Source organism: Prosopis cineraria, unplaced genomic scaffold (assembly GCF_029017545.1).
Source record: "Prosopis cineraria cultivar Desert tree isolate PC_DT_omini unplaced genomic scaffold, ASM2901754v1 PC9, whole genome shotgun sequence".
In the NCBI taxonomy this organism is placed as follows: domain Eukaryota; kingdom Viridiplantae; phylum Streptophyta; class Magnoliopsida; order Fabales; family Fabaceae; genus Prosopis; species Prosopis cineraria.
The window spans coordinates 15,015,438-15,039,466 of record NW_026555340.1 but is presented as its reverse complement, the minus strand read 5'-3'; the positions used below and the strand labels follow the sequence as shown (position 1 = coordinate 15,039,466).

General features: G+C 33.3%; 5 protein-coding genes across 6 annotated transcripts; all 5 read right to left on the bottom strand.

The window, feature by feature from the left end:
* Nucleotides 1–1,887: 1,887 nt before the first annotated feature.
* On the bottom strand, nt 1,888–4,255 carry LOC129320337 (uncharacterized). 2 transcript variants are annotated; one of them, XM_054965743.1, is made up of 2 exons: nt 3,893–4,255; nt 1,888–3,806 (listed from the first exon to the last, which is right to left on the bottom strand). In XM_054965743.1, exon 2 carries the CDS (start codon nt 3,773–3,775, stop codon nt 2,609–2,611), a length of 1,167 nt encoding a protein of 388 aa, XP_054821718.1. In that variant the 5' UTR covers nt 3,776–3,806; nt 3,893–4,255; the 3' UTR covers nt 1,888–2,608. The 2 variants fall into 2 exon arrangements, with proteins under 2 accessions (XP_054821718.1, XP_054821716.1); XM_054965741.1 differs by having other exon boundaries at nt 1,888–3,789; nt 3,893–4,254.
* A 2,092-nt stretch (nt 4,256–6,347) lies between these two features.
* LOC129319598 (transcription termination factor MTERF2, chloroplastic-like) lies at nt 6,348–7,509 on the bottom strand. The gene is made up of 2 exons (XM_054964695.1): nt 7,443–7,509; nt 6,348–7,381 (listed from the first exon to the last, which is right to left on the bottom strand). Exons 1-2 carry the CDS (start codon nt 7,507–7,509, stop codon nt 6,348–6,350), a joined length of 1,101 nt encoding a protein of 366 aa, XP_054820670.1.
* Nucleotides 7,510–8,790: 1,281 nt separating this feature from the next.
* On the bottom strand, nt 8,791–9,654 carry LOC129320888 (uncharacterized). Its single transcript, XM_054966551.1, has one exon. The coding sequence runs from the start codon at nt 9,648–9,650 to the stop codon at nt 9,180–9,182; it is 471 nt and encodes a 156-aa protein (XP_054822526.1). The 5' UTR covers nt 9,651–9,654; the 3' UTR covers nt 8,791–9,179.
* Nucleotides 9,655–9,689: 35 nt separating this feature from the next.
* On the bottom strand, nt 9,690–10,319 carry LOC129319597 (uncharacterized). Its single transcript, XM_054964694.1, has one exon. It carries the CDS (start codon nt 10,317–10,319, stop codon nt 9,690–9,692), a length of 630 nt encoding a protein of 209 aa, XP_054820669.1.
* Nucleotides 10,320–11,831: 1,512 nt separating this feature from the next.
* LOC129319596 (uncharacterized) lies at nt 11,832–13,173 on the bottom strand. The gene is made up of 2 exons (XM_054964693.1): nt 12,870–13,173; nt 11,832–12,802 (listed from the first exon to the last, which is right to left on the bottom strand). The coding sequence occupies exons 1-2, from the start codon at nt 13,171–13,173 to the stop codon at nt 12,003–12,005; spliced, it is 1,104 nt and encodes a 367-aa protein (XP_054820668.1). The 3' UTR covers nt 11,832–12,002.
* Between the last annotated feature and the right edge of the window lie 10,856 nt (nt 13,174–24,029).

Genomic DNA, 24,029 nt, shown 5'->3' with positions numbered 1-24,029 from the left:
TTGATAACTTTAAAAAATATAAATTTAATTTAAACAGTTCAGATTTATAGTGGAGAGATAGTGAAAAATAAAAGTAAAGGAGAGAAACTTACCCAATCAACAACCTCTTTGACACTATTCTCCTTCCATAACCTAACGATACCAAAGAAAAGAGAAATTTTTTGAAATGTGACAATCAAAGTGTAGTCAAGTTGGCCTTTACTCTATTCTTATATATATAGAAGTATAGAAGATAGAGAGTACAGAAGTAAATCTAGCAAGTAGAGAACGTATCTCAGCTTGTAAAGGTTGCAACATCCAAGGTACTGATCTACTCCCTACGGTTCTAACTATAGGACAAAGTTTATACCTCTATTTAATCCAAAATATAAAATAAAGATGTAGTTAACTTTTTTTTTAATTATTATCACCCCTCTTTAATTGCACCAAGCATAAATTTTAGTGAAGAACAAAATTAAAAAGTCGAACATTTTTTTTTATACAAATTTAAGGATATTAACGACCATTCTTTAAAAAGCTTGAAGTTGGTTAACCTTATTCTATAATTAGGATTAGAGGGAATACTATCTAAATCCATCTATGTAAGGTAAGTGAGACACTTTAAATAACCATAAACCTAGCAGTAAACTAAGGCCCCATTTGGTAGTTTGGAATCATGGAGAAAGAAATGGAATTGGACATGGAATCTGTTAACATGTGTGTTTGGTATGCAATAATTATGATTCTTTGGAATCAGGATTCAAGAAAATTTGATGGAATCCAATTCCATCATATGCATCAAGGAATCCAATTCCATGGTTCCTTTTCTCCAATTTGCCCCTTCTCTCTCCTCCAATATAATTTTTTTTAATTTTAAAAAGGACACTTTAGTCTTTTCTTATTTTAAATACTTATATTTTATTAAAATTATATCAGGATTTCATCATTATACCAAACACACTTTTAAATCCAATTCTATTCCAATTCCAATTCCGATTCCGATTCCGATTCCGATTCCATTAAAAACTCTTCCATCATACCAAACATAGCCTAAATATATTACAGATCATCAGATGAGATTCAACAAAAACAAGCGCCAACCTGAGCGCTTGCAGTAGCAATTGAAGGCCTCCTACTCTTGTGTCTGGTTTGTAATGCCATGTCGATGCGTGCAATTGAAAGCCTTTACTCTGTTCTTCCATGCTAAATGCAGGTGTGTTGAGTATATTGAGCTTCATTAGCACTCTATTCATGAGAAAGTTGAAAAGAGAGGAATTGTTCAAGAATTTGTAGCTTGAGGAATTGTTCAAGAATTTGTAGCTTCAACAGTGCATCTTCAAAGTATTTTCCAACACAGTTGACGTTAAACCTTTTCTGTGAACAGTATCGAGCCACGTTGAGTAGAAAGGGTTGGAAAAGTTACAAGTGAAGTATATAAAATTTATGACTTTGCATCGCCTACTTTTGATATTTTACATCCTTTGAATTAAATGAAAAATATTTAAACTCAAAAACTTATTAAACATATAATATTTTAATAATTTAAATAAGATATGAAAAACATATTTACAATATAAAAGAACATATTAATCTATTCAATATATTTTTTTAAATAAAAAATAATAATAAAACTATTTATATTATTAAAATTTAGTTCTAGCATAACCATTACTTTGTAAGAAAATTATTTTTTTATTAAATTATTTCGCACCCTTGACTTAAAGTCCTGACTCCACCAATGTCTATGAAGAACCTTAACAAAATTTTTATCATTATTAACAATCTTCATAACAGTCTCCACAGAAGGCACCTATGTTTAGTTCAAACTAAAAGTCAAAATAATCACCTGAAGTAGCCAGCATGAAACCTATCATCAACAAGATAAACTTCATGCCACTAAGCCACAAGTTTATTGCCCAAACAAAATAATTACTCAATCAAAACTATAATTTACACAATCTACAGCTTACTTTCCAACTCCTTTCTCACAACTATAACATAGACAATACATATTTGACTTTCTCAACTCCTTTCTCATATGCTCTCTCACACCCTACCATACTCTCATTTCTCTCTTTGAACGCTTCTTTGCCCTATTTGCTTCATTCACCACACCACACATACGACTACATCATGCTTACTTGGAGAGGACAGGATCAAGGAAATTTGGAGATAATCTCATGGCTACTTGTTTTAGTGCTACTGGCTGAAATATTGCCATGCTATGTTGAAATGTGACAATTAAAGTGCACTCAAGTTGTCATTCCCTATTCTGTTTCAAGCCAAATTCAGACATGTTGAGCATATAGAGCTTCATTATCACTTTATTTGAGAGAAAGATGAAAAAGAGAGAGACTTTTCCAAAATTTGTAGCTTCAACAGAGGATTTTCAAAATTAAATCATGACCAATTTGTCTACGTTCCCCTCAAGCATGTACGGCTGAGGAAGAGCATTAAAGTTAAGAATATAAAAGTCAAATATAGAGTTAAAAGTGTTAAAATCTAAATTAATAAGAATATCAGCATGAAAATTTTAATTACTTTCCTCTCTGCTCTCCACAATCAAAAAATATTCTGAAGTGTCCAAAGATCCAAGCAGACAAGCTTGTGAAACAGAACTACTTGATTATTATGTAGAAGCATCTTCGTGACAATGACCCTTGTATGCCTCCAATAAAGCCTTTTCATTATCTCTAAACTCCGAAATGTACTTCTCCACGAATTTATCCTCCCGAAATTTAAGCACTGCAAGAAAATTCGGAATCATACCAGGTAGTAATTTTTTTGAGATTAGCAGTTGGAGTACCCTCCATCGAGGAATCACCCTTTTCTCCATGCTCAACATCAAAATCACAGGGTTCTTAACCAGTAGTGACCTAGGCACCATAATTTTATCCAAGTACACATCAATTCCAAATTTTAGCCTCTTCTCAGATTGGTGAAGCAATGCGGGAGCTCTTCTGAAGATTCGCATGGTCTCATCTTTGGAAAACCCGCAACTCTGAATTAACTCCAACTTCCTGTCAAACTTAACAATGCTCAAACTATAAATTACCCGAAGCGCATATACCAACATTCTTGAGTTTATGGAGAAACCCATGTTGACAGCCCGTGAAACATAGTTTTGAAGCAGAGACTCTTGTTGAACAAAAAGGCGACCTTGAGTTGTAAGTAAAAAGGAAAGCTGAGACCCAACGATCCCACAACTCTGTAAGAAAGCAGCATTGCGCAAAACCTTTTGGTGGTTCGGGATTATCCAATTCCCATTTCTGTGAAGCAACTTAATCAAATCTTTCTCTTTATTAACAATTTTCCTGAAAGCTTCCACAGATGGCACCAACGTTTTATTCAAACTACGCGTCAAAAGAGTTGCATTCTTTGATAGAAGCTTACCCAACTCAGAACACTGAAACCCTAGAAGCTGAAGATACTCAATTTTCGGTTTCAGGTTCTCATCGACACGGGAGAACAATATTGGGGGTTGAAGACCAATCATAGACTGAATCTGCGATTCAGAAAGGCCAATCTGTTTAAAATAATGAAGCACTGTCCATGGATGCTGAGGGCACCTAGCCTGAAAAAGTCGTTTCGAGATGTAGACGGATTGAGCTTTGGAGAGTCTGACGTTGGTGTTGAGGTAATCAATGATGGAAATGTGTTCGGCTGAGGCTTCAGTTGGGGAAGAAACAACAGTGGAGAACAGAGAAAGAAAGGATCTGGACCAATTCCTCAGATTATAACAATGAGTGGAGTTTAATTTGAGAAAATGCACTTCTACACAGCGATGCAAACTCATTCTCGTGAAATGCCCTATTTCAGTGTTTCGGCTACCTCATGAGTTAGAATTAGGAAATAGGAACAAATGGCGAAAAGGAAGAGAAGGTCAGTACCCTAATTCAAGCTTTGAACATACCTGAAAGTGAAAGAGATGAGGACTTGAAGGTTCAATGGAAGGAAGATTATTTCAACTCGTGTCACAGTGAGACGAGCCTTCGACTTCGAAGTTCTAACGTTCTGAATTCTGCTTTGGAGGTGGAGGGGCTAACTCATTGGGAGAATGACAAGGTAGGACCTCGTTAAGAAGTTAATACTGAATTGAAAACTTTACCACTGAAACATTAAAATATATATATATATATATATATATTAAATTTGAAATGTTTATGTTAAAAGAAATCCTAATTTGATTTTATTCTAGAGTCTTTACTTGTCATTCCCTCTAATTTTATTTGGATGACTTAATTTTAAATTAAATTTAAAACATTCTATCATATGAAAAACTCCATATGGTTAAACCCAATCATAATTCCGTAGGCTTTAGCACTTACTCAAACTGTCTCAAACATTTAAATTATTAAATATTATACTTTTTTATTTTTATCTAATTTTAATTTTAATTTTAATTTAAAAAAATTAATATTTTTAATTTTTATATTATTTTAATAATAAAAAAAGGAATTTAAAAATTTAGGTTAAGTTCATTTGGACTTCAATTTGACCTGAATTTTTTGAATTTATTCAAGCTACTTGAATAAATTCAAAATAAAAAAAATTAAAACTCTTAAACTCAATTCTAAAATTTTCAGCTTATTCTGCAAATGAAATTTAATTCAAATTATTGGCTCTACTTGGAGTGAACAATAAATAGAGATGGCAATGCAATTGCCAACAGATCTTTTCAATTTTCATAGCACCGTATGTAGGCAAGTGTTGTTGGGGCATCCATTAAAAAAAGAATTTGATTAAAGTCAAGTTTGGTTATTAGAATAGAATGAAATGGAATAAAATTAATTAAAAAAATCAATATAAAAATAAACTAAATCATCCTTCCTTCTCATAATAAGCATGATTAAACTCATTAATATATACTACAAATGTAAAAATTATCAGAACCTTCAAAATTTCATAAATCATAATTTCTAACTCTATGAATTAAATTACTTCTTCTTTATGAATGTATTTTACTATTTTTTCTATTATCTTATTTTTATTTTTATTTTTTTCAATCCATTATATTATATTTCTTTTTAGTAACCAAACAAAAACTATTACTCTCTGAAAGAAAAGAGATATTAAACCGAATTACCCTTGTTCGAACAAAAACTTGTGCAATCATAACACTGAAAAGACCCAAACAAATCTCCAGAAAAGGCAGCTGTAGAAAGAGGCTGATGCTCCGTCCAAGCAAAAACTAATAATGTGAATCCTTGCAAAAGCCAAGTTCCTTGATGAAGAATGAAAGCAGCATCCAAAGCAGAACTAAACTGAAGAACAAAACTTAAACGATGCTGCTGAATCACATGAACATGACCCCATAACTGCCAATGATGATTAATTAAAGCCTGAAGCGTAGATGCATGAAGCCAACGTCGATCATGAACATACAAGAACAGATAATGCTTACGACAGAAAGCCATCTGAGAAGGACAGCAACTGGGAAGATTCATCTTATATAAGAGGCAGAACCACAATAAAAAAGAACTAAGAGAACAGAGCACGCTAAGCTGCACAAGGAAAATAAGGCAACAAGTCAACAACATAGCAGGGAAGAACCACCGCCAAAATCGAGAGAAAAACTCTCCTCCCTTGAGTTCCTATACATAAAGCAGCTGGAAAGTATTTGTTTTCAAGTCATACTTTTTTTCTTATATTTTTACTCATACCAGTTAAACCAATTTCAATGAAAATAATATGGATAAAAGTTATATAGATATTATACTTCTCGCCTCGATTTCCATTCAGTTTTAATGACGATAAGATAGCTAATTCAACAAACGTCTAAACAGAGGACTAAAACTAACAAACGAATTGGCACATGAAACCCAGTAAAAACCATGCCAAAAGATTACCGATATATCACGAAAATCCTGCTTGAGTAACTGATTTTCCTTGTAAAACCAGCAAGCTGACATGGTTTTTCAAACCATGAAATTTTATTGATTAGATATGAAAAACTAATGAAATTGAGGTAAAAGAACACTATACAGTCATCATAAACTAAATGTATATATCTACCACAAGATACCAAGCAAAATTGTTAGACTAGAGTTTATAATAAAATAGACATCAAAACTACAAACGAAAGGGAAGACTACATAGAAGCATCTTCCAGATGACTCAGGTAAGTCTTAAGAGGCTTGACGTTGGGGTTCAAGTTATCATGTTAGTATCAAGCATATGTTTGAGAGAACATTTAAAGTAAGGATATAGAAGTCAAATACAGAGTTAAAAATGTTATAACATAAATTAATGGAAAAATCAGCACGAAAATTTCAATCCCTTTCCTCTCTGTTCTCCACAATCAAAAAATATTCTGAAGTATCCAAAGATGCAAGCAGACAAGATTGTGAAACAGAACTTGTTGATTATTATGTAGAAGCATCTTCGTGACAGTGACCCTTGTATGCCTCCAATAAAGCCTTTTCATTATCTCTAAACTCCGAAATGTACTTCTCCATGAATTTATCCTCCCGTAACTTAAGCACTGCAAGAAAATTCGGAATCTTATCAGGTATTAATTTTTTTGAGATTAACAGTTGGAGTACCCTCCATCGAGGAATCACCCTTTTCTCCATGCTTAACATCAAAATCACAGGGTTATTAACCAGTAGTGACCTAGGCACCATAATTTTATCCAAGCACACACCAATTCCAAATTTCAGCCTCTTCTCAGATTGATGAAGCAATGGGGGAGATCTTCTAAAGATTCGCATGGTCTCATCTTTGGAAAACCCGCAACTCTGAATTAACTCCAACTTTCTGTCAAGCTTAACAATGCTCAAACTAGAAATTACCCGAAGCGCATACACAAACATTCTTGAGTTTATGGAGAAACCCATGTTGACAGCCCGTGAAACATGGTTTTGAAGCAGAGATTCTTGTTGAACAAAAAGGCGACCTTCAGTTGCAAGTAAAAAGGAAAGCTGAGACCCAACGATCCCACAACTCTGTAAGAAAGCAGCATTACGCAAAACCTTTTGGTGGTTCGGGATCATCCAATTCCCATTTCTGTGCAGCAACTTAATCAAATCTTTCTCTTCGTTAATGATTCTCCTGAAAGCCTCCACAGAGGGCACCAACGTTTTATTCAAGCTACACACCAAAAGCTTTGCATTTTTTGATAGAAGCTTACTCAACTCAGAACCCTGGAACCCTAGAAGCTGAAAGTACTCGATTTTCGGCTTCAGGGTTTCACTGATACTGGAGAATAATATTTGGGGTTGACAACCAATCATAGACAGAATCTGCGATTCAGAAAGTCCAGTCTGTTTCAAATAATTAAGCACAGTCCATGGATGCTGAGGGCACCTAGCCTGAGAAAGTCGTTTTGAGATGTAGACGGATTGCGCTTTGGAGAGTTTGATGTTGGTGTTTAAGTAATCAATGATGGGAATGTGTTCGGCTGAGAAATGAGTTGGGATAGAAAGTAGAGAACAGAGAAAGAAAGGTTCTGGACAAATTACTCACAGAATTCAAAAGAGTGGGGTTTGATTTGAGAAACTGCATTGCTACACAGCGATGCAAACTCATTCTCGTGAAATGCCCTATTTCACTGTTTGGGCTACCTCATGAGCTAGAATTAGGAAATAGGAATAAATGGCGAAAAGGAAGAGCAGATCAGTACCCTAATTCATGCATTGAACATACCTGAAAGTGAAAGAGATTAGGACTCCAAGGTTCAATGGAAGGAAGATTACGTCAACTCGTGTTGCAGTGAGACAAGCCCTCGACTATGAAGTTCGAACGATCTGAATTCTGCTTTAGAGCTAGAGTTGTGGCTAACTCAATTCAATTCATCGGAACTTCTTTGAATTGGTTTTAAAATATATAAAATATTAAAAAAAAATTCATATGATCTAGCATACTCTTAATTCCTCAAGTTTTGATCCTAATTCAAACTGGACCTCAAATATTAAAATTATTAAATATTTTTTTTTAATTTTAATTTTTATTTTAAAAATTAATCTCTTTCATTCTTATATTATCTTATTAATAATAAAAAAGAAGAATTCAGATATTAGAACTAAATGTATTTGAATTTTGACTTAACCTGAATTTTTTTAAGTTTATTGAAGCTGTTTCAATAAAATAAAAGTAAAAAAAAAATTTAAAAACTCCTAAACCTAATTTAAAATTTTTTTAAACTTATTCGGACTAGCATATGGAGTTTAGTTCAAATTATTGCCTCCATCTGGAGCAGACAATAGACGGCGATGGCACTGCAATTGCCAATTGGTCTTTCCAATTTTCATAGCACCGCCGTAGTAAGTGTCGTTGGAGCACCCATTAAAAAGAAATTTGATTAAAACACCCCAAGAAAAAGAGAAATTAAGCCGAAGCTCCCTGTTCAAACAAAAACTTGTGCAATCATGACACTAAAAAAGCCTAAACAAATCTCCAATAAAAGCAGCTGTAGATTTGGAATCACACTTCATCAGTAATCCAAACAAAAAAATGGAAACTCCTTAAAAGTAACTGTAGAAAGAGGTTGATGTCCCGTCCAAGCAAAAACTGATTACGTGAATCCTTGCAAAAGCCAGGTTACTTGATGAAGAATGAAAGCAGCATCCAGAGCAGAACTAAAATAAGGAAAAAAGCTTGAACGATGCTGCTGAATCACACGAACATGGTTGATGCTCAGCACAAATCAAGCTAAAAGGCTACCGATATATCACGAAAATCCTGCTTGAGGAACTGATTTTCCTTGTAAAACCAGCAAGCTGACATGGTTTTTGAAACCATGAAATTTTATTGATTAGATATGAAAACAAACTAATGAAATTGAGGTAGAAGAACCTCATACAGTCATCATAAATTAAATGTATATATCTATCACGAGATTCAGAGCAAGATACCAAGCAAAATTGTTAGACTGTAGCTTATACAAAAATAAACATCAAAACTACATATTGAACGGAAGACTTTATAGAAGCATCTTCCAGATGACTCATGTAAGTCTTAAGAGGCTTGACCTTAGCTTTCAAGTTAACATGTTAGTATCAAGCGTATGTTTGAGGAAGAGCATTTAAAGAAAGAATATAAAAGTCAAATACAGAGTTAAAAATGTTATAATATAAATTAACGGAAAAATCAGCACGAAAATTTCAATTCCTTTCCTCTCTGTTCTCCACAATCAAAAAATATTCTGAAGTATCCAAAGATGCAAGCAGACAAGATTGTGAAACAGAACTTGTTGATTATTATATAGAAGCATCTTCGAGACAGTGACCCTTATATGCCTCCAATAAAGCCTTTTCATTATCTCTAAACTCCGAGATGTACTTCCCCAAGAATTTATCCTCCCGCAATCTAAGCACTTCAAGAAAACTTGGATTCTTATCAAGTAGTAATTTTTTTGAGATTAGCAGTTGGAACACCCGCCATCGAGGAATCACCCTTTTCTCCATGCTTAACATCAAAATCACAGGGTTCTTAACCAGTAGTGACCTAGGCACCATAATTTTATCCAAGTACACATCAATTCCAAATTTTAGCCTCTTCTCAGATTGGTGAAGCAATGCGGGAGCTCTTCTGAAGATTTGCATGGTCTCATCTTTGGAAAACCCGCAACTCTGAATTAACTCCAACTTCCTGTCAAACTTAACAATGCTCAAACTATTAATTACCCGAAGCGCATATACCAACATTCTTGAGTTTATGGAGAAACCCATGTTGACAGCCCGTGAAACATGGTTTTGAAGCAGAGACTCTTATTGAACAAAAAGGCGACCATGACATGTAAGTAAAACGGAAAGCTGAGAACCAACGATCCCACAACTCTGGAAGAAAGCAGCATTGCGCAAAACCCTTTGGTATTTCGGGATCATCCAATTCCCATTTCTGTGAAGCAACTTCTTCAAATCTTTCTCATCATTAACGATTTTCCTGAAAGCCTCCACAGAGGGCACCAACGTTTTATTCAGACTACGCGTCAAAAGAGTTGCATTCTTTGACAGAAGCTTACCCAACTCAGAACCCTCGAACCCTAGAAGCTGAAGGTACTCAATTTTCGGCTGCAGGGTTTCATTGACTCTGGAGAATAATATTTGGGGTACACTACCAATCATAGATAGAATCTGCGATTCAGAAAGTCCAGTCTGTTTCAAATAATTAAGCACAGTCCATGGATGCTGAGGGCACCTAGCCTGAGAAAGTCGTTTTGAGATGTAGACGGATTGAGCTTTGGAGAGTTTGACGTTGGTGTTGAGGTAATCAATGATGGGAATGTGTTCGACTGAGAAATGAGTTGGGATAGAAATGGTAGAGAACAGAGAAAGAAAGGTTCTGGACAAATTACTCACAGAATTCAAAAGAGTGGGGTTTGATTTGAGAAAGTGCATCGCTACACAGCGATGCAAACTCATTCTCGTGAAATGCCCTATTTCTTTGTTTGGGCTGCCTCATGAGCTAGAATTAGGAAATAGGAATAAATGTCGAAAAGGAAGAGCAGATCAGTACCCTAATTCATGCCTTGAACATACCTGAAAGTGAAAGAGATTAGGACTCCGAGGTTCAATAGAACGAAGATTACGTCAACTCGTGTTGCAGTGAGACAAGCCTTCGACTATGAAAGTTCGAACGATCTGAATTCTGCTTTAGAGCTAGTGGTGTGGCTAACTTAATTCAATTCATTGGAACTTGTTTGAATTGGTTTTAAAATATTGTAACATATTGAGAGGAAAAAAAAAATCACATGATCTAGTCTATTCTTAATTCCTCAAGTTTTTACCCTAATTCAAGCTGGGCCTCAAATATTTAAATTATTAAATATTATTTTTTTAATTTTAATTTTTATTTTAAAAATTAATATCTTTCATTTTTATATTATTTTATAAATAATAAAAAATAAAAATTCAAATATTAGAACTAAATCTATCTGAATTTTCGCTTAACCTCAATTTTTTTATGTTTATTCAAGCTGTTTCAATAAAATCAAAGTAAAAAAGAAAAAAACTTTAAAACTTCTAAACCTAATTCAAAATTTTTTTAAACTTATTCACAACACCAGCATATGGGGTTTAGTTCAAATTATTGCCTCCATCTGGAGCAGACAATAGACAGCGATGGCACTGCAATTGCCAATTGGTCTTTCCAATTTTCATAGCACCGTCCGTAGGTTCCATTAAAAAGAAATTTGATTAAAACTCTCCAAGAAAAACAGATATTAAACCGAAGTTCCCAGTTCAAGTTGCAATCATGACACTAAAAAGGCCCAAACAAATCTCCAATAAAAGCAGCTGAAGATTTGGAATAACACTCCATCAGCAATCCAAACAAAAAACTGGAAACTCCGTAAAAGTAACTGTAAAAAGAGGTTGATGCCCTGTCCAAGCAAAAACTGATTACGTGAATCCTCGCAAAAGCCAAGTTACTTGATGAAGAATGAAAGCAGCAGACAGAGCAGAACTAAAAGAACAAAGCTTGAACGATGCTGCTAAATCACACGAACATGGTCGATGCTCAGCACAAATCATGCTAAAAGGTTACCAATATATCAAGAAAATCCTGCTTGAGTGACTGATTTTCCTTGTAAAACCAGCAAGCTGACATGGTTTTTGAAACCATGAAATTTTATTGATTAGATATGAAAACAAACTAATGAAACTGAGGTAAAAGAACCTCATACAGTCATCATAAATTAAATGTATATATCTATCACGAGATTCCAAGCAAGATACCAAGCAAAATTGTTAGACTGTAGTTTATATAAAAATAAACATCAAAACTACATATTGAAGGGAAGACTATATAGAAGCATCTTCCAGATTACTCAGGTAAGTCTTAAGAGGCTTGACCTCAGCTTTCAAGTTAACATGTTAGTATCAAGCGTATGTTTGAGGAAGAGCATTTAAAGAAAGAATATAAAAGTCAAATACAGAGTTAAAAATGTTATAATATAAATTAATGGGAAAATCAACACGAAAATTTCAATTCCTTTCCTCTCTGTTCTCCACAATCAAAAAATATTCTGAAGTATCCAAAGATTCAAGCAGACAAGATTGTGAAACAGAACTCGTTGATTATTATGTAGAACCATCTTCGAGACAGCGACCCTTGTATGCCTCCAATAAAGCCTTTTCATTATCTCTAAACTCCGAAATGTATTTCGCCAAGAATTTATCCTCCCGCAATCCAAGCACTTCAAGAAAACTTGGATTCTTATCAAGTTGTAATTTTTTTGAAATTAGCAGTTGGAACACCCTCCATCGAGGAATCACCCTTTTCTCCACGCTTAACATCAAAATCACAGGGTTACTAACCAGTAGTGACCTAGGCACCATAACTTTATCCAAGTACATGTCAATTCTAAATTTTAGCCTCTTCTCAGATTGGTGAAGCAATGCGGGAGCTCTTCTGAAGATTCGCATGGTCTCATCTTTGGAAAACCCGCAACTCTGAATTAACTCCAACTTCCTGTCAAACTTATCAATGCTCAAACTATAAATTACCCGAAGCGCATATACCGACATTCTTGAGTTTATGGAGAAACCCATGTTGACAGCCCGTGAAACATGGTTTTGAAGCAGAGACTCTTGTTGAAGAAAAAGGCGACCATGACATGTAAGTAAAACAGAAAGCTGAGACCCAACGATCCCACAACCCTGGAAGAAAGCAGCATTGCGCAAAACCTTTTGGTACTTTGGGATTATCCAATTCCCATTTCTATGAAGCAACTTCATCAAATCTTTCTCTTTATTAACGATTTTCCTGAAAGCCTCCACAGAGGGCACCAAAGTTTTATTCAAACTATACACCAAAAGATTTGCATTCTTTGACAGAAGCTTACCCAACTCAGAACCCTGGAACCCTGGAACCCTAGAAGCTGAAAGTACTCATTTTCGGCTTTAGGGTTTCACTGACTCTGGAGAATAATATTTGGGGTACACTACCAATCATAGATAGAATCTGCGATTCAGAAAGACCAGTCTGCTTCAAATAATTAAGCACAGTCCATGGATGCTGAGGGCACCTAGCCTGAGAAAGTCGTTTTGAGATGTAGACGGATTGAGCTTTGGAGAGTTTGACGTTGGTGTTGAGGTAATCAATGATGGGAATGTGTTCGGCTGAGAAATGAGTTGGGATAGAAACGATAGAGAACAAAGAAAGAAAGGTTCTGGACAAATTACTCACAGAATTCAAAAGAGTGGGGTTTGATTTGAGAAACTGCATTGCTACACAGCGACGCAAACTCATTCTCGTGAAATGCCCTATTTCAATGTTTCGGCTACCTCATGAGTCAGAAGTAGATGTAAATGGCCAAAAGGAAAGAAAGAGAAGATCAGTACCCTGATTCACACATTGGGCATACCTAAAATTGGAAGAGATCAGGACCTGAAGCTTATCATGTCAGCTCGTGCTGCAATGAGACGAGAACTGCTTTGAATCGTCCGGAGGTAAGACTTTTCTTTTTTTTTTTCTTTTTTTCTTTTGTTTTTTTTGGGGGGGTGTGTGGGTGGTTGTTTTTGTAAAGGTAAGATTTGTTATGTTCAAGTTGTATTTTGTACGTTAAGCAGAGTCGTGGATTCCATGGATTTTTTCCCGGTTAGAGGGCAATTTCCTCTCAAACTATAGACCAACCCTTGTGTTAATGCTAATCTTATTTTTAATATAATATTTTTTTATATTTTTAAATAGAATACTCTCTTTATTTTAAATAATAAAATATTTTTTTAAAAAAATTATATATCACTAAACTTCATTAAATATGCCTAACAATTTTATCTTTTCAAAATAAAACTATAAACTTTTAAAAATAGCCATCATTCAATATAAGTAGAGCTGTCAATTAGGATTAGGACTTAAATAGGCTAGCCTTGTTAAACTCAATTATCTTTAATGCTTTATTTTGACCAGTCCAGCCTTGACTCTTAGAGCTGAAGAGCTGTCCCTATTTATATGTTGATAAAGAAGTAGAGCTGTCAATTAAGGCCTTGGCTTAAACGGGCTAGCCTTATTAAGCCCGATTACCTTTAGTGCTCTATTTTGACCAATTCGACCTTGGCTCTTAAGGCTAAAGGGCTGTCCATATTTATATATTTTTTATTTTCAATTTAAAAATCTAAAAAATATATTTAAAATCCTAAAAAAATTATTACGCATAATATTAAGTCTAGAAATATAAAATTAAGACAATATACACAATAACAAATTCAAGTCTAATCAAAAGTAGCAATATCACAAAATCAATACTGATAGCAATTAAACTTTGCTAGCATCATCAACTAAATTTTGATGATTTTCATTGTCATCAACATCAATATAATTTGATCATTCTCCTTATGGAGTCTCATCAATGGTAAAAATATTAAACTTTTTATATATTCCTTATTCATCATCATTATTTGCAACAAATAATAAACCAAAAACATAATTTCAATATATTTAAAATATGCAAAAAATATTCAAAGTAAATCAATAATAATAAATTATCATTCAACTCAAAACCATGCAAGGAGCATGAATGACAAAAATTAAATGACTATGAAAGAGGCAAGCTAAGGTTTTAAGTTTTCTAATTCTTTTATTTCCAGTGTGTAATGTTTATTTTTTATATTAAATTTAATATATATATATATATATATATATATAAGGGCCTAAAAGGGCTGATCCTTTTATTTTTAGGCTTAAAATGATTGGTCTTTTTAAGCCCAATTTACAATTTTACACCTCAAAGAAGCGGCCTAGCCCTAGATTTTGTCGGGCTTAAAAGGGCCGGCTTGACAGGCTTAGTCCTAATCGATGACTCTAAAGAGAAGGGATAGAAATTAATTATAAAAAAAAGTAATATTAGAATTAGTATGTTTAAAAAAACCTTAATCTACTTAAAGTGCCTTATATTTTGAGATGAAAAAACCTCCTTTAAAAGTACCCTATAATTTAGGACGCAGAGAGTATAATGTTATTTCTGTTATGAAAAATAAAAAGAATATAAGATATCGAAATGAAAGATGTAAGGTCTCCCTTACTAAACTACAATTAACTCCAGTATCAAGGTAATGAAGGGACTGAGCTCACAAGAATTACTAAGTTTGTAAAATTATATGAATGGGAAAACAATTCTCAAAACATTTATAATAGGATCCCACACTTTTAACAATTAAATTTCTCTCATAAACTTATAGATTATTCAAAATCATAGTTTTAAAGAAACATGAAAGCCCAAAAATCATATAGGACCCAAACCATTAGGTTTCAAATTCAAAATACTGAAATTGTGCAAAAAATGTGTCATGCACTACAACTAAGTGTCAATATGCCGCCACTCACTCGCCTCTATGCCATAAGCCACAACATTAGCACCATGCACCCTAGCCCATTGTACGCAATTTGACAGCAAATAGCTGCTGTCATTTGACAACAGTGGGGGAAAACTTTCGACGCATCCTGTAACATCTCAATTTTTAATTCCCTGAATTACTAAGATTAATAAGGATAATTATGTAAGTTGATGTAGTATGTAGTCAGAGGAGAGTAATAAGTGTTTTTAGTTAAAATTTTAGATATAATTTAGGTTCAAAGTGAAATTGAGTCACTTAGGGACCTAAAAGTGAAGAAAAATAAGTTAAACAACCTCTGTGCCATATGCCGCAGCACGTGCACAGTGCGTTGCAACACTCAAGGCCATTAGATGAGAATTTCCTTCTTTGTACCACATGCTTGATGTGTGGGGACATGTGTCGTGGTGAAAGGTGTGAAATCTACAAAATTAATACGTGAACTGATACGAAAAATAGAGAGAAAGAAAAGAGAGAAAGAAAGAGACGTACTAAGCTCTGCTAGAGTTTACTTGTGGACGATATTGGGAGCATTTTGGAGGCTAAAAACACCCAAGATAAGAATTAAACTCATTAATCTTCCCATTTCTTCCATATTTATGAGTTTATAATTAGGGTTTGATAATAGATGTGGATTTTCGATCCATATAAATTATGGGTCTAAATTTATTGACTCAAATGGAGTTAATGGGAGAATATTAGAGTATCTAAACTAAGTATAATGAATTTTTAGTGCCTTGAATTGTTGGGCACCATTAATATCCAAAAAATCTCATTTATTGTAGGTAGTTGGAAGATTGTGATGCCATTAATGAGAATTTAATAGTTCATTAATATTATTGAGGACTAAAGGTAATTAATGAATTTAAGGATAGGCTCAACTTCTTATGGAGTGAATGTTAGGCAATTTAAAAGTGGAGATTGATGGTTTAATGCTTGAGATGGTAATGTTGATGAAATTCAACTTGGTTGATTGTAGTGTTTGGCTTTTGATCATCTATTGAATTGAAAAATTCAAACTTAAAAACTAGTAGATTGAGGGGTAAATCTTAGAAATCTTAAAGGTTTGAGGTAACTGGAAGAATCTAACTTTGGATAGTTATATGTTAATTAATTGTTAAATGTGAATTGTGAATATTACATGCATAGGTTTGATTTTCAATGTGAAACCATGTATTAGTTCATTGAGTGTATGAAAATTTAATGTGCATAATGTTATTATGGTTTAAAATGCAAATGTCAAATTAAGATGTTTTTGAATTACAAATATTCATATGTCTTTAAAAAGATAAATGTGATGATGTATTGTAAATGAGTAGTAATTGATTGATTTGATAAAGATGAGCAATTGTGATTAAAAAACACGTGCATATGATATAAGTGAAGGATAAGAAATTGATGTACACTTGAGTAGCGCTTGGTTGTGAGCCCAATGTGTTGATTCTAATAATAAGTAAAGAAAAATTAAAAAAGTAAGTATTGACTATGGCATGATCAATGGGCAGGAGTTTGCCTAGGAAATAGGAGTAGAGAAAAAAATCCATATGGTATTTAAACTGCCATTCGATACATAGGGTTATAGCTTTGTTTTACAGTTTGTTAAGGACTGTCCCATAGTTTATCGAGGGACTGAACCTAACTATCTCTACTAGTTCAATAAGGAGAATAGTCTAGGGTATGGACACCCCAAAGATTGGAGAATAGGAGAAGCCGTGGTCTGAAAGTGAGTCATGTGATCTTTGATCGGATCATACCTCATGATTGGTGAGCTTGGGTAGTCCAATCACACGGACAGAGTTTATTCAGTGTTATAGCACATGGTTTCAGTCTGAGAAAATAAGAAGGATATAAGATTGGTTAATCATTGCCTAAGTAAATTTATGACGTGTCACACGTATTAAGTTATGGCAAGTTATGTGAATGATGGGTCAAGATCACATATTTGGGAATATGGTGACCATATACCTAGTAGATGTGAGATAAAGAAGTTATTAAATAATAAATGACAAGATATGATATGTGTAGCATGTTTTACATAATTAGTTTCTCATACATATACTTGGTTTATAATTAATATATAACTACATAGGATTGGTTTAAATTTAGTTATTAAGTGACTAGACTCACATCTTTCATTTAATACTTTTTAGGCTCTATCTCTAGTGCAAAGAGGGAGAAGGCTCAATAGGCTAGAAATTAGCATATTCCTACTGTATGCCTCTAGCTTAGATTTATTTTTTGTTATAGTATATAAATGTCAATTCTAGGATGCATGCCATCACATTTGCACTATTTTGTTATTGCAAATACTAAATTTATATTTTGGGTCCTAAGTATTTGTGTATGTTGAGATATATATATATATATATATATATGTTTATAGGGCAAAAATACCAGTACAAGTGTAGCAATGATGATTTGAATATGTTTAGATTGAAGATGCAAAGTGATGACAATTTGCCTCCCCTTCTGTTTTTGATAAAATGGGGTTGATGAGTGAATTTTTGTTATAATATTGTTTTAGTGCTTGTAACATATTATACTGATAGTCTTAGATTTAATGAACATGATCCAGGTATTAGGAAAAGCTTTTGGCACTTGTTAAGGGTTTTAGACACCCATTTTGTGTGAAAATCATGAAAAGTAGTTAAAATGTATTTAAGTATCCAACTTCCTAGTGTGACTTATTTTGAAAGTAAAACCCATGCCATTTGTTAGTTCATATAAAGAGCTTTTTATAGGCACCTAAATCATGTCATTCGGATGTCAGACAGGGAATCGGGGCGGGTTAGAATTTTCCTGATTTTGTTGTCAAATGACAACAGAATGAGTTAAATTTTTGTGCAACACGCTGCGGCATGTGGCACCTAAGCAGCGGCCCGTGGCATAGAGAGTAACATGCTGCGACACAATGTGCACGAGTCATGGTGTATTGCCCTGTATCGTAGTACAAGTTTTATTTTTCAACCATTTTTGACTTCTTTTACTCCTCTAAGGTATCCCATACTTTTAAAATTTATTTTTACTCTAATAAAAAGGATTTTGATCGATTTAAACTCATTATTATTTAAAAAACTTAAGATTCCTTACTTTTGAACTAAATCTTGGTAATTACTCTTTGAGTTAATCCTTTGATTATTATGAGTTTTAATTGATTAATTGAGTTTAGCAAAGTGAGACTATTACATATCCCAAATCTTCGTCTAACATTCTATTGATATGGTTTCAGTGTTTACATAGAGCTTTCTCTTAACTCTAATTAATGGCACAAGTTTTACACTCAAATTCATTTTCTACAAAGAGTTGGACATCAAAATCCATTTTACTACTTTTTTGCGTAAAACTCACAACAATGGTGTCTCAACTCACACATAAGTGCCATAAGCCTACACCGACTACTTAACCATACTCAATGGACTCTATTAGACCCGTGCAATGCACCATATTTAAATAAAAATACATAAATCTCAATTTCACCACTCAAGTCTAAATTTCACAAAATACATAGGGAAGGAAAACTTTGCACAAATGATTCATTTTCAGTTCAAAACAGACAAATTACACATATTCCTATTTGTACAAGTATTTTGGCCTTATTTAAGGATTTACAACCAAAACTCTAACCTAGGGCATAAGATACACAAGTGAGACACAAAACTAATGCAAGTAACTCAAAATAATGACATATGACCTAGTTAGCAATTTAACAATATAAATACACACAAATAGAGTAGAGAGACATGAAAGTAGAATTTTTACCACAATCCTACACCTCAGTATGCTTTCCTCAAACCGGATTTGATAAGCTAGATCTTAAAAATATTGAGAATCGAGGGGTTAGTACAACCACTCAATAATCAAGTTTCACCTAATTTAAACAGCTGCATATCAATTGAAAACAAATGCAATTAGGCAAAAACACACAATTATAACACATATGATGAACTTGACTATGGTTCACAATACTAATAACTATGTGACCAGGCCTAACACATATATAACCACATAAATGATAATGCACATGAGGAGGTCACAATAATACTAGCCATACACCCCTAACACATACCGAATCATAATAATAACAACTATATGGTCGGATTTAAATGCATGATCAAATGTTAGCCTTATATCCCCCTATTACCTCTGACATGAAATCGATGGCTACGTCCTTCATGGACTAACCTTACCTTTCACTTATAAGGAGATACCAAGCTAAGGTTAACTCACTCGCTTGTGTAATTCAGTTTTTTTCAATACTAACAACCATAGGATGTCGTACCTTTAATCTAGGGTCCTCATGAACCGGTGGAGACTAGTTAGGTTTAAGTCCCTCGTAGAACAAGTGGGACAGTCCTGAATCAACCATGGGACACAGACTACCTCTCAATTTCAAATGTCACTACCAATACCATATGGATTTAACCATCTACTCCTCTCTCTAGATGAACTCCTGTGAATGATCATGCTATATATAACTCACATGTTTATGCATTCAAATAACCAAACACATCATATAAGCTCACAAATCCACTCACATACCCAACTCACTCCACATACCAACTATCACATTTTCAAGAATTTTATAATGATTAGCCATTTATCAAATCATTAATTTCAAAGAGATGGCTTTCTAAAGGTTTCTATTTTCAAAATCATGCCATAATTCACACGTTCATCATTTTGCTAAGCATTGCATCAATAGTTAAAAATATCAACCATGATTCAAATCAACCATTTCTAAACAAATAAACAATTAATATTCAACTATATAAGCTAGGTTTCCTCCAGTTACCTCAAATATTTAAGAAGTCAAATGTTTACCCCTTTAAATACTAACTTCTAAAGTTTCACACAAGCTCAAATGGTGTTAATATAAGCCACATTACAATTATAACACAAGAATATTATCATTATCCTATTTATAATAAATTTCAATATCATAAATTCACATTATCTATTTATTCAATCACATAATCACTATCCATTCATGTCCAACACATTATCTAGTTCATTAACTCACATTATCATCATTGAGCCATTAAACCACCATTAATGAGCCATAAACATTACCAATATCCTCATTTATTGTAATTTTTGGATATTAATTACTCCACCCAACTAACCATACACAACATCATTAATGTAGGGCTTAAATACTCTAAACCACTCCCATTATATCCATTTTAGTCAATAGGTTCAAACCCATAGCTCTTATGGACTGAAATTCAATCTCTCAACTTAAACTCTAACTCAAACCTTCATAAAAATGGTAGAGAAAGGAAGATGAGGGTATAATTTACTTACCATGGGTGTTTGAAAGCCTCTAAATATCACAAATGGAAAACAATGTTGTACCCTAGCAAAGCCTTAGATGTGCCTTTATGTTTTCTCCTTCCTCCTCCTCTAATTTTGCACGCAAACATGAACCAAATTTATCTAATTTTTGGCCATGCGCTGTAGCCAATGTTTTTAGAACTGGATCGGATATTAAACCAAAAAGGTTAGCAATTCGCAATTTATATGATTCAACCAAGTTAAATCGATGGTCAAATCAATGACGTAATAATTAAATTAAAAAATTATATATATATATATATATAAAATAAATTATATATATATATAATAATCTAAATATAAGAAATAAATATGAAATTGCTACTTGACTAAAAAAAATCAAATATGTTAAGTTTATCATGACTTAACAAGCCACATAATACAACATAACATCAAATGATTAAAAAAATTGGTCATTTTTTAAAAAAAAATTAAAAAAAAGTTTTTTTTAATAGTCCAGTTCTTGAAAATTAGATCCGATTCCTGACTTGATTTTGATTCTCAATCCGACTGCCGGTTTGAAACGAGCTAACCAGGCTCAACCTATAAAACAATTTTTATATATTGACCAAACCGGAATCAGGACTAGTTGACGATTGAACCAGTCTAACTGTCCAGTCCAATCCGATTTTAAAATCACTAGCCTTAGTACACGTAGCCTCCCGCCGCAACGCATGGCATAGAGAGGCCTAACACACGTAAATCTACCTCTGTGCGCCATAGCAAATTGCCCACATGCTGTGGCATGTGACACGGAGGGCTTTCCTTACTTTTTCTTTCTCTTTCCTTGTCTGGGTGCCCCGCCGTTAATCCAAACCTACATCTTGGGCTGAAATCAAAGTCAAATATTTAGACACCTCTGGCTACACACTTCATCAATTCGCTCATATTACTTATTAAGCTGATTAACCATGATTAAATTCCCAGATGTTACAAAAGAAATGAAGAATACAAAAAAGAATTGGAGAGTAAATGATGAGGGATTCCTATTCATTTAGATTATCATAAATGTGTGTACAACGTCTCTATTTATAGGGCTTAAATATTGAAAACTAATCCCAAGAGTTACAAGTTCATAAAGATGAGAATTAAACAATATAATTATATAATTGGAGCTTCTAACATCAATACTAGAAACCTTTCAATTAGGAGGTTATTGGGTAAAATGTCATTCAAGGATAGAATGTGAAAAGTTGGATGTTATGGACATTCACACCAATTTGCGGAGAAGCATTGGTTTAACTAGATATTGGTTTAACTAGATATTTATTCATTGAGAACATACATGATTCATTACAATGCAATGCTTTAGTTCTTATAACTGACTCCTATGTCAATGACTGAGAGAAAAATAGTAACCCTAATGCAGATAGCTTCCAGTCTGACTACAATGATTATGATCCTAAGGAGTTGAATTGTGTCAAAGAAAATGCCTCCACAAACAAAAACAAAGCTATTGAAGTTGACTCGTATGACCAAGAATTTTCTTTTTCTCTTCTCTGACATAGTCAAGTATTTAACTAGAACAGATAAAAAAATATGACAGAACTTTGCCATTTGACTCCCATTCTCATTATACAATTAAATCCATAACCACAAATCTGACCACCAAACACCATCCATTATTTATTCCTCTTCCTTATATGTTACAGTGATGGCCACAGAGTTTCAGAATTCCTCTGCAAATGCTTTCCATTACTCCAAAACAAGAACTTCAGAAACTGTCTTTTTCTCTTATGATTTTACAAAACAGTCTTCATCATCAAATCACACCCGCGAACCAATTGGTCCAGCAAGCAGCAGGATTTGTGAGTGGTGACAAGTATTACGGAGCAAAAGCAAGCGTAAGCGAATGGGTACCATGGGTGACAAATCAATATGATTTCAGTTTGCCTTAAATTTGGGTCATTTATGGTTTCTTTGGGGCAAGATCTCAACACCATTGAAGCTGGTTGGCAAGTAGTAATAAGTTCTATCAATTCATTAATTCTTGGGAGAACGACGGATAGGTCTTAAGAGAATTAATTAATTTAAATTAAGTCATAATTAATTTTGAAGTGTCAAACTTCAGATATTTGTAAATTTAATTTTTAATTTTACAACTTTATTTTAATGAATTTGTAATTTATTTTTAGAATTTTAATTGTTGAAAAGTAAATAAATTTATTTTTCATATTAAAATTTAAAACATAAGTTGTAAATTTATTATAATGAAATTGCACAATTGAAAGTCAAATTTGCAAATATTTAACATTTGACATTTTAAAATTGATTAAGACCTAATTTGAATTGATTAATCTCCTTAAAATCTATCTGTCATTCTCACTTAATTTTTTACAAGTTTTTCCTCTGTACCATGAACCTTCTCATGAAATGCATCACACTTACAAAAGCATTTAAAGCCAACACACCATCCATAACTGTCCAAAATAGTTAGAGTTCTCGCATGATATATTCTCCACATAAAGTTATGACATATATGTCCCAAATCCCAATTCCCATCCGGCAGTTAACTCAAGGATAATGCTGGAGAAACCATGAATATAAGGGACTATTTAAAATTATTTTTATTTTATTATTTTAAAAATTAATATTTTGTAGAACATATTCTAAAAATAAAAAAATAATAAAAATAAATTATTTTTTTTATTCTCTCTTATTCTCTAAAATAATAATCACAAAATACTTAAAAATTATTTTCATTTTTCTATTCTTCAAAATAATATTTTATTTTCTTTCAAAAATATTTTTTGGAAAACATTACCAAACAGATTTTTTTATTCTCTTATTCTAAAAAACAAAAAATTGCTCTCATAATAAATTTCCAAACAGACCCTAAATCTCAATATTGTTGTTTTGCTAATCGTTTGTTCATCCTTCAGATGTGAGAAAAAGCAAACCATGGTTTTAGATCCGCAAGTACCAAGATATTTCTACCATCTCAAGGTGACTACGTTTTAAACAAAAAAGCTAATTCAGACTCAACAAAGATAGATAACAAGAAGCACTCTCAGACGGAATCTAGAAGGATTCGCGGTACATATTAAGCAAAAGGGAAAAGTGTACCAATTAGGCAAAGGCCATTGATGAGCAAAGAAAACTGACACAAGAAAAGGGATGCGGAATATTGGACTCACTTGTGCAAGAGAAGAGAATGGAGGCAATGACCGTGAACAATAACGCAAAGATGAGAACATGAAGAGAGACTCTCAGAGATTTTAAATAATAGAGGTTTAGAAAGTATTTGAAATTATTAAAAAAGAAAGACAAATTTTGGACTTGGATAAAATCCAATCACAAATTTTTAAGTGCCCAGTCAAAAGATTTGACCTAAATCCAAATTCATATACATCCAAACACAATCTAAAAAAATTTCGTTGCAAGACTGGGACTGTTATTTTGTCAAAAGAAAATGACTAAAATATAAATTGTATCAGCCAA